The sequence below is a fragment of the Podarcis gaigeae genome (assembly GCF_964106915.1).
Source record: "Podarcis gaigeae genome assembly, chromosome: 4".
Classification (NCBI taxonomy): Eukaryota; Metazoa; Chordata; class Lepidosauria; order Squamata; family Lacertidae; genus Podarcis; species Podarcis gaigeae.
The window spans coordinates 91,213,623-91,224,051 of record NC_139677.1 but is presented as its reverse complement, the minus strand read 5'-3'; the positions used below and the strand labels follow the sequence as shown (position 1 = coordinate 91,224,051).

At 45.5% G+C, this 10,429-nt stretch overlaps 1 protein-coding gene across 2 annotated transcripts in view; it reads left to right on the top strand.

The window, feature by feature from the left end:
• The first annotated feature begins 6,320 nt into the window (after positions 1 to 6,320).
• The window catches only part of DEUP1 (deuterosome assembly protein 1), a 58,862-nt gene continuing 54,753 nt past the window's right edge, over positions 6,321 to 10,429 (top strand). The window contains exons 1-2 of one of the 2 annotated variants that reach the window (XM_083736750.1): positions 6,321 to 6,443; positions 9,402 to 9,462. In XM_083736750.1, coding sequence (XP_083592876.1) covers positions 9,419 to 9,462 — 44 coding nt within the window. In that variant the 5' untranslated portion in view covers positions 6,321 to 6,443; positions 9,402 to 9,418. The remainder of the gene's footprint in view (positions 6,444 to 9,401; positions 9,463 to 10,429) is intronic. The other variant, XM_083736751.1, reaches the window with a different exon arrangement.

Genomic DNA, 10,429 nt, shown 5'->3' with positions numbered 1-10,429 from the left:
AAGGGGAAAGCCCCATCAGTACAGTGGTACCTCGGGTTAAAGACGTTTCAGGTTACAGATGCTTCAGGTTACAGACTCCGCTAACCCAGAAACAGTACCTCGGGTTAAGAACTTTGCTTCAAGATAAGAACAGAAATCGCGCGGTGAGAGTGGGAGGCCCCATTAGCTAAAGTGGTACCTCAGGTTAAGAACAGTTTCAGGTTAAGAACGGACCTCCAGAACAAATTAAGTTCTTAACCCAAGGTACCACTGTACTTGATTCCTGCTTGTTGAAGACATTGGGTACATGGGCGTAGGTGGCTTAGGGTCTCGCGATTAATCCTGAAAGACCAGAATTGGGGTTTTTTTTCCCCATATCAGAGGTTGGTTGAGTTTCTGAGGTTGTTCCATACTTCTTCTTTCTTTTTGTAGTGGGAGAAGCACACAAGGATGTCTGGTGGAAGGGCATTGGCTTTTGGCATGGGTCTTAGAGCTGACCTCTGGACTTTGCTGGCGTGGATTGACCCCCGGCCTTTGAACTTTGGATTTGACATACTGACTTGCTGCCAGGTATGACAGGGGTTCAGGACAGTTATGCGGTTAGTGTTTAGGGAAAGTCACATCCAGCCAGGTTCGGGAAGCAGCTATAAAATTAGTTTTGTAACTGTCCTGGAGTGGATCTACACACGGGGGGGGGGGGACCCACTATAAAAAAGTCAGAAATTAAATCTTTATAACAAAAGGAAAAGATGCTATGGAAAATTGCAAATGCCATCTGGTGTTGCATGTTTATAACGCATTCAAAATGCTGGGGGTTTTTTACGGTAACTAATGTAGCTGAGTGCCTGGTTTTTATACTAACATTTTGATCTTACCAGTTGGTTGAACAGTGGATTGTTCCATATTCTATGTACAGAGGTACCTCGGGTTAAGTATTTAATTTGTTCCAGAGGTCCGTTCTTAAGCTGAAACTGTTCTTAACCTGAAGCACCACTTTAGCTAATGGGGCCTCCTGCTGCCACACGATTTCTGTTCTCATCCTGAAGCAAAGTTCTTAACCTGAGGTAATATTTCTGGGTTAGAAGAGTCTGTAAACTGAAGCGTATGTAACCTGAAGCGTCTGTAACCCAAGGTACCACTGTAACTTTTTATTTGACAGACTCCCTCGAAATATGGTGGACTCTCCTTCCTTGGAGGTTTTTAAGCAGAAGTTGGATGACCCTCTGTCATGGATGCTTTGGCTGAGATTTCTGCAATTCAGGGGGTTGGACTAGATGACCCTCGGGGTCCCTTCCAACTCTAAGATCCTATGATTCTATTATTCTATGGGCCTGCCCTAGTTTTCTGTACTTAAAAAAAGTTCAAAAGCTGCCCTTCCCTCTTTTCAGCCCGAATAATTAAAAACACAAGCATCAGGAAACAGCAAATTAGAAGGGGAAAAGTGGAGCAGTTGTGGAAAGAGGAAGCAATTAATTGGATTGAAACCAGCAGGAGGAGACTTTTTTTAAATAAAAAAAAAATGGAAAACAGTGATCGGAAGCATCCACACCTGTGGAGTTTCTCCTATAGATCTGCTCCTTTCTTTAAAATGTTGAATTTTTCTGTGGTGAGCAAAAACAGGGGGTGGTTGTTGAGAAAAGAGGCTGATTACTCAAGGATAGAGAGGTCATTTGGATCCCTCATAAAATGTGTGTGAACAAGGCATGGCTATTCGACTCACCCAGAAGCTGCTTTATTTTTAACTCTGTACCCAGAGCATGAGATCTGGGGCACTGCTGAAGATTTTTCAAACTCTGGTGGACAAAAGAGTGTTATTATTCGCAGATCACAGAGCCTCATTGCTGATCTCCCGTTCTGCTTCCCTCGTCTGCTTTCATAAATGCTTCTTGTAATGAAAAGGCAATGTATTCCTGGTTGCTGATGGTATTCAACCTCTGGGTCACTATTTTCAAAGCCCTCTGAGCAGCTTAAGAACATATTTAGGTGGCAATTTCAATTGCCATTCGAAAATGGAGAGAGTAGAATGGGAATAATAATGCAGGGTTTAAACACACGCAGCCCATAAAATTTATGTTTCCATATCACGGGGGGGCGGCGGGGGGGGAGAGATGGTATGTATATGTGACATAATGGGAAAAAGAGATGAACACATAGAAAAGCAAGCAGCTTGGACCCATCTTTTCTTCAGATGTCAAAGAGATAAACAACTACCTGACATTTAGAAGACATCTGAAGGCAGCCCTGTTCAGGGAAGTTTTTAATATGTGACATTTTAATGTATTTTTAATCTTTGTTGGAAGCCGCCCAGAGTGGCTGGGGAAGCCCAGCCTAATGGGCGGGGTACAAATAATTACGTATTACTTCTTCTTCTTCTTCTTCTTCTTCTTCTTCTTCTTCTTCTTCTTCTTCTTCTTTTACAAAAATAGCAGTGGGACGATAATAATAGAATTGTAGAGTTTGCCACATGGGGGCAGTGAGCAGCTGTTCCCTGACAAACTGAGTCAAAAATAATTTTCTGGTGATATATATTTTTTTAATCCCCCACCCACATCTTTTCTGGGGCTGCTCTTGAACTATTGGAGAACATTCATAGGATCATAGAGTTGACAAGGGACCCTGAGGGTCATCTAGTCCAACCCCCTGCAATGCAGGAGTCTCAGCAATGACAGAGGGCCATCCAACCTCAGCTTAAAAACCTCCAAGGAAGGAGAGTCCACCACAACTTCCCAAGAGTGTCCATTTCACTGCTGAACACCTTTCTTGTAACTTGAAGCCATTGGCTTGAGTCCTACCCTCCAGAGCAGGAGAAAACAAGCTTGTTCCATCTTCCATGTGGAAGCCCTTTAGATATTTGAAGGTAACTATCCTATCTCCTCTCAGTCTCCTCTTTTCCAGGCTAAACATACCCAGCTCCTTCATCAGGCTTGCTTTGCAGACCCTTGATCACCTTGGTTGCTCTCCTCAGCACACCTTCCAGCTTGTCAACATCCTTCTTAAACTGCGGCGCCCAGAACTGGACACAGGACTCCAGGTGGGATCTGACTGAATAGAGCAGTACTGTTACTTCTGTTTCGGGACGCGGGTGGCGCTGTGGGTTAAACCACAGAGCCTAGGACTTGCCGATCAAAAGGTCGGCGGTTCGAATCCCTGCAATGGGGTGAGCTCCCGTTGCTCGGTCCCAGCTCCTGCCAACCTAGCAGTTCGAAAGCACGTCAAAGTGCAAGTAGATAAATAGGTACCGCTCTGGTGAGGAGGTAAACGGTGTTTCCATGCGCTGCTCTGGTTCGCCAGAAGCGGCTTAGTCATGCTGGCCACATGACCCAGAAGCTGTACACCAGCTCCCTCGGCCAATAAAGCAAGATGAGCGCCGCAACCCCAGAGTCGGTCACAACTGGACCTAATGTTCAGGGGTCCCTTTACCTTTTTATTACTTCTGTTGATCTGGAGACTATACTTCTAGGAGCATTTGAGATCTTTTAGTTTTGGAAAAAAGTAACATAAAAGAAGTTTATAAAATTATCATCATATGGAGAAAGTAGACAGAAAAAAAATGTTTTTCTCCCTCTCTCATAGCTCTAGAACCCATCCAATGAAGCTGAATGTTGGAAGATTCAGGACAGGGCCTAGTTAAACTATGGAACTCCCTCCCACTCGAGCCAAATCATCGAATTGTAGAGTTGGAAGGGACCCCAAGAGAGACAGAGATAAAACTATTCGCATTAGCCAATGGCCAGAGCAACAGTAAAACATTACAGTATACGCAGAAAAGGAAATTTGATATAACAGCACAATTTAAAGTCCTGAATCAGCTGTCAGTTAGTGGCCCTTATTCTGATTGCCCCTGCTATGAACCTAGCAACCTTTGCTGTTATCTGCTCATTTTGATCTGATAGAAGAAAGGACATTGTGGCAGTGGTTGAGCGCCCTGGGATGGTTAGTACGAGTGGGGGGATGATCTCGTTCCCCAGGTCTTTGTAGAGACTACAGGACAGGAGGACGTGTGCCTCTGTTTCGGTGCTACCGTCTCCACAGGGGCAAAGACGTTTCTCAGGCAGGATCTTTTGGAATCGACCCTCAATTACCGCAGATGGCAAAACATCCAGTCTTGCAAGTGTAAAAGCACATCTGTATTTTGGGATAATAAGTTTGTGCAGATATGGGGCCAGAGAATCAAAATGGAGAGGTGGAAACTGGACATACCAAGGGCAGAATTTCCTTATAGTGGCCAGGTTGTTCTGATGCTTGATATCTTTTAGACGTTGACCAATTAGACTGTTTGCTTTAGTGAGGCCCATAGTTAGTACGTGTTGTGGGGATAGGCCACAAGAGTGAAGTTTTTGATAGACGGTTTTAAGCCAGGCACTTTTATGGGAGTGTTGAAGTACTAGGGATAGTAAACCGGGGGGATTTGAAGGGACCCGAAGAGTCATCTAGTCTAGCCCCTTGCAATGCTTGGATGGCTTTAAAAAATGACTGGAAAAATCCATTGGGGATAACTCTATCCATGGCTACTATCAGTGGCTATGCTCTGCCTTCACAGTCAGAGGCAATAGCTTGAGAGGGCTCTTGTGCTCAGATCCTGCTTGCCCAGTTCTGACAGGCATCTATGGCTGCCTACTGTGACAACAGGATGCTGGACCAGACGGGCCATTGGCCTCATCCAGTTGGGTCTTCTTATGTCCTTACATAGCTTGCTGAGAGCAAATAAGCAAATAACAAGCTACAGTTCCCAAGATTCTTGAGGGGCTTTTTAAAGTGGTGTGATACTGCTTTAAATCTACAGTGCAGATGGGGCCGTGTTGTTTGACAAAGACCTGAATTTGACACAGTCTAAAAAGTGGCGCTGGGTGGTAAGGGTGCTGCTGGAGGGATGCGTAATCCTTCTCTTGCCCCCTTATTTCCCTATATGCTCACCTCCCTCTTCTGTTGCCACATCCTGAGCTGGAGGAATGTGGTGGCTACAGGGGGGAAAGGGGGTGGCAAACTTAGGGGTAACCCTGAAGTTTGTTGGAGGGGAATAAGATCACTTTAAAAGCTGTCCAAGATTTCCCTCGCTCCCCTTCATAGACCTGGAACTGATGGGATCTTTTATCAGAGATTTGCAGTTTTCACGGAAATAGCAACAGACAAGAAAAGCAGCATGATGTCACTCTGGAAACAAAACAAAGAGAAACCGAGTCCCCAGTCTTGAGCTCATCTCCCTTTGCTGCTATCGGTCCTGCTTCCCTTTAAAAACCTCGGTGCAATGAGATAAAACTAATCTTTGTCAGTTGCTAAATAATTAGGGTACCCTAGGGTTCTGGCAGTCTGGAATGCTTGAGATAAAAATCGCTTTATTTTGCTAGAAAGGAGGTTCAGACTCAACATCATGAAGAACTTTCTGACTGTAAGAGCTGTTCAACAGTGGACTCCCAGGAGAAGTGGTGGACTCTCCTTCTTTGGAGGGTTTTAAGCAGAGGTTGACTATGAAGGCCACTCCATTTCTTTTATGGGATTCTTGCCCACAGTAGTAGATATGGTCATCTGAGCTGAATTCGCCCATTCCCGTCCATTTTAGTTCACTGATGCCCAGGATGTCAATATTGGACCAGAGCACGCCAGGCACTCCTGTCTTCCACTGCCTCCTGCAGTTTGGTCAGACTCATCTTTGTAGCTTCGAGAACACTGTCCAACTATCTTGTCCTCTGTCGTCCCCTTCTCCTTGTGCCCTCCATCTTTCCCAACATCAGGGTCTTTTCCAGGGAGTCTTCTCTTCTCATGAGGTGGCCAAAGTATTGGAGCCTCAGCTTCATGATCTGTCCTTCCAGTGAGCACTCAGGGCTGATTTCCTTCAGAATGGAGAGGTTTGATCTTTTTGCAGTCCATGAGACTCTCAAGAGTCTCCTCCAGCACCATAATTCAAAAGCATCCATTCTTCAGCGATCAGCCTTCTTTATGGTCCAGCTCTCACTTCCATACATCACTACTGGGAAAACCATAGCTTTAACTATACGGACCTTTGTCGGCAAGGTGATGTCTCTGCTTTTTAAGATGCTGTCTAGGTTTGTCATTGCTTTTCTCCCAAGAAGCAGGCGTCTTTGAATTTCGTGACTGCTGTCACCATCTGCAGTGAGAGAGCTACCAAAGTCTATTTTGTTGCAGTGCATATTTGGCACACAGGCAAACGGGAGAAGGGCGCCCCCTCCTCTGATTCAGGCCCCGCCCCTCCATCGGGGGATTCCCCGGGCCTGCTCCCTCCCTCCCTCCGCCCATGGTGCCTCTTCCCTAGGCCGCCCCGTTGCCCCGGCAACGGGAGAAGCCAGCCGGGCCCTCCCTGCAACTGCCGCCCGGGCGGAGGGGGCGGGGCCTGCGCGAGGCGGCAGCCGCGGCGGGAGGGCAGGAGGGCGGCGGGGCGGACGGGCTCCTTCCCCGCCAGAGCGAGGGCAGCCGCGGCTCGCAGCAGCAGCAGCAGGGGAAGGGGCAAGGTAAGCGGGCCCCCACCCACCCATTCATGCTAGGTTTCTGAGAGCTGTGCATTTAGGGCTGCGGGAGGCAGGGAGTCTTCCTCTGGAGAAAGGCACTCTGTGCATGCTCAGAGGCCCTCTTTCTACTGCCCGGTTTCTGTGTGCTCCAGAGCTATTGACTGTCTGGAGGAAGCCTCTCTAGTTATGCTCATAACCCTAGGGGTCAAGACCCCTGGAGAGAGCCGTCTGTGTATGTTCAGAGGCACCCTTCCTTCCTTCCTCCTTTTCCCACACAGCTCCAGGGCAGAGTGCTGAGAGAGCCTGGAGAAAGCTGTTCTGTGCATGCTCAGAGGCATTTTCTCTGCTTCTCCTTCCCCAAGGCGGAGTACCAACAGAGGCTGGACAAAGCCTTTCTGCATATGCTCAGAGGCGCCCTTCCTTTCCCACGTGCTCTCGGCATAGTGGTGAGATCCTGCAAAAAAGGCCCTCTAGGTATGCTCAGAGGCACTTCCCCTCTGCCTCACATTCCCACACGTGCACCTTGGCGGCATACTGAGAGAGGATGGACAAAGCTGTTCTGTGCATGCTCAGAGGCTTTTTTTTATCTCTTCCTTTCCCACTTGCTCCAGGGTGGTGTATGGAGAGAGTTTGGGGGGGGGGGAATGGCCCCTCTGCGTATGCTCAGAGGAACCATTCCACCCTTTCCCACATTTTCCATGGCAGACCATTGAGAGCAAGGAGGGTCCATCTGTGGCACTCCACATAATGCTAGTATCAGTTGCTGGGAATCATAGAATCAGAGTTGGAGAGTTGGCAGGATACCTGAATGTCATCTAGTCAAACCCCGTGAAATGCAGGGATCTCAACACGCAGTCTCCCATCCAGTTGGAAACCATACAGGACCCTGCTTAGCTTTGCAAATGTGCTAGCAGTTTTGTTGCGGCTGAGTGCTGTTCCCTTCTCATCCTGCTTCAGGCCTCTAGTCAGCCACTGTGAGAACAGGCTACTGGACTGGCAGGGCCATTGACACGACCCAGCAGGTTCATTTTATGTTCTTACACTGGATTCCAGCTCTCTTAATTTGCAAACATTAGCCATCTGGGGCCGGTGGGAGTTGTAGTTTAACATTTGGAAAGTCACAGGTTTGCCTCCCTGACTGAGTCTGGACCGAGGAAGCCCCTCTGTATATGCTCAGAAGCACATTCCCCCTGGAGTCGACACACTCCAGGACAAGGTATGCCCCTCGATGTTCACAAAAAGCTGCCTTGTACCAAGTCAGACGATGGGTCCATCCAGCATAGTATGGTCTACTGGGAACTGCTCTCGAGGGTTTCAGACAGGGTTCCTGCCCCCATCCCTGGAGAGAGCAGAAATTGAACTCAGGACCTTCTGCATATAACACGCTCCATTGAGCTTTGGCTCTTCTGACTCGCTAGGTAGCCTTAGACTAAGCTGTTTTCTCTCTCAGCCTCCACCCCCACTATAAATGCTAATTATTGTGTCATTAGTATATCCCAGTGACGTGCTGCTTGGCAGCTCAATTCTACGCCTGTTTAACTCAGAACACAAATAGTTTCCAGCGGATTCTACAGGACATATTTCCAGTTAAGAGTTGCAGCCTCCCAAATGCCATCTCACATAGCCTACCTTGGTTGTTGAACACCTTGGTACTCGTACTTGGTACTTGGCTCCCGAACGACCGAAACCCAGAAGTGTTCCAGTTTTCGAACTTTTTTTGGAAGCCGAACGTCCGACAGGGCTTCCAGTTGGCTGCAGGAGTTTTGGTTTCTGAACGTTTTGGAAGTCGAACGGACTTCCGGAATGGATTCCGTTCAACTTCCAAGGTACGACTGTATAGCTTTTGCTAATGAAATGACCAGATTAGAGGATTCCGAAAGACTATCAGAGACTCACACAGATCTCTTGAGGGGATCCTTTTTTCACTTTTTGAAAAAAGGCAATCATCTGTCACAGCATCCGTCATGGATGCTTTCATTGAGATTCCGGCATTGCAGGGGGTTGGACTAATCCTGCAGGATTTAACCTCCTTCCACAGGGGCTGTAAGACAGAGCTATTCCACCTGGCTTTCAATTTGAACTTAGCCTGATCTTTTATTCCCCTTCCTCCCCTCCCCTCTCCTTTTTATGAAGATTACCCGCTCTGGGATCTCACAGCTAATTCTCCCCTGGTCTCCTTGTTGGCCCAAATAGGACTAATTTAGCCAGCTAGCCCTGGTTTATTGGATGGATTTTTCCCCTAAATTGATTTTTGAATTCTGAATTTATTGTTATTCACGTTTTATACTGTATTTTATGCTGTTTTTTGTTTCATCAATTAAGTGTTTTTAATTTGTTGTTAGCTGCCCTGAGCCTGGTTTTCTGAACCGGGAATGGTGGGGTATAAATAAATAAAAATTATTATTATTATTATTACTCTTGGGGTCCCTTGCAGTTCTAAGATTCTATGATGCCACATAGTGAGCTCATTCTGCAAAGCAGTGAGAATTTTATCTCTCCCGGCTTCCTCCGACCCGTCAGTTTCTGATCAGGCACAAATCCACCACTGGGCTGGATGTTTTATTTATTTAATGAAGTTATGCCCCACCCTTTAATGTCAAGATATTTCCAAAGCAGATTAATAGTCCCATCAGTTGAAGACCACATATTATGTGCACATTGATGTTAGCTTAACAGTTAAGCCACAGCAAACAGCCCTATTCCCACCCCTCTGACCTGGCATGTTTGCACTTGGAATCATAGAACTGTAGAGTTGGAATAAACCATGAGCGGTCATCTAGCCCCCCAATGTAGGAATTTTTTGTTTGACACGGGACTCAAACCCACAACCCTGAGAGTAAGACTCTTGTACTCTGTTACTGCTGTTTCTCAAGTCTCTCCTTTTAACTATGAGTCTTCTATGTAAATGAATAATTAAGGGGAAAAACATTAACCCACCCACCCCCAAAATATTCTTAATAGATTGGAGAAATGCTAAAATGGAGAAGAAAATAGAAGCACTTCAGGAACAAATGATGACTAGGTAGGTTGATGCATAATAATTTCCTGGTTGTTCCTGGTTTATCTTATCTTACCTGTATGCTCAATATGATGTAGAATTTAAACCTTACACTTCAAGATTTCAAAGTTCTGTGGTCTTTTGATTCTTCATTACTTCTTATCTCAGAAAGAAACACCAGGCCTAGACTGCTCAGACAGCAACTATATTGAGCATCAATGGCCACCTTGTTTGTTTGTTTGTTTATAAAAATATTTATATACCACTATGTCATTAAAAAAAATCAAAGCAGTTTATAACAGTAAAACAGTACAAAGAAAACCATATCAGAAAGTTAAAAACAGACATCACTTAATCATTTGTGGTAAAACGTAATAAACCTGTTCTTAGCCATACCGTGACACTTGACACTGATGAGTTTACGATTTCGTTTATTAGGCAAACCATGAAGCGGTAATGTGACTTATTGCTTTTAATGAAGAGTGCACCCCTAATTGACCTACATTTCTTATTGAAATTACTTTTCAGGCCTGGTCAAAGCAGTAGAGGCGTCTTTTGATTAAACCTTCAGCGTACATAACCTTTCCAATTAGAAAATGTTACGATCTGGAAATTGCACTGTAAAACTCACCCCTGTCGAAAGACTATTGTTTGGAAAGCTTTTTTAAAATCATTACCTAATTAGAGTAGTTTGGAAGCCTTATGTCAACAGAATAAGATTACTGTATCATGAAGACGACACTTTTTTTAAAAAAAAAAATCTTTTTCTGCAGAAGTGATGTCATCAACCTGCTTGAGAATTCTTTGGGCTCAGCTATACATAATTAAAATGTTTTTCAGTGTATCTGAAGAAGTGTGCATGCACACAAAAGCTCATATCAAGAACTAACTTAGTTGGTCTTTAAGGTGCTACTGGAAGGATTTATTTATTTATTTATTTTTTAATGTTTTAAAATGTGTTGTAAAATGCATTATACAACCATGACACTAG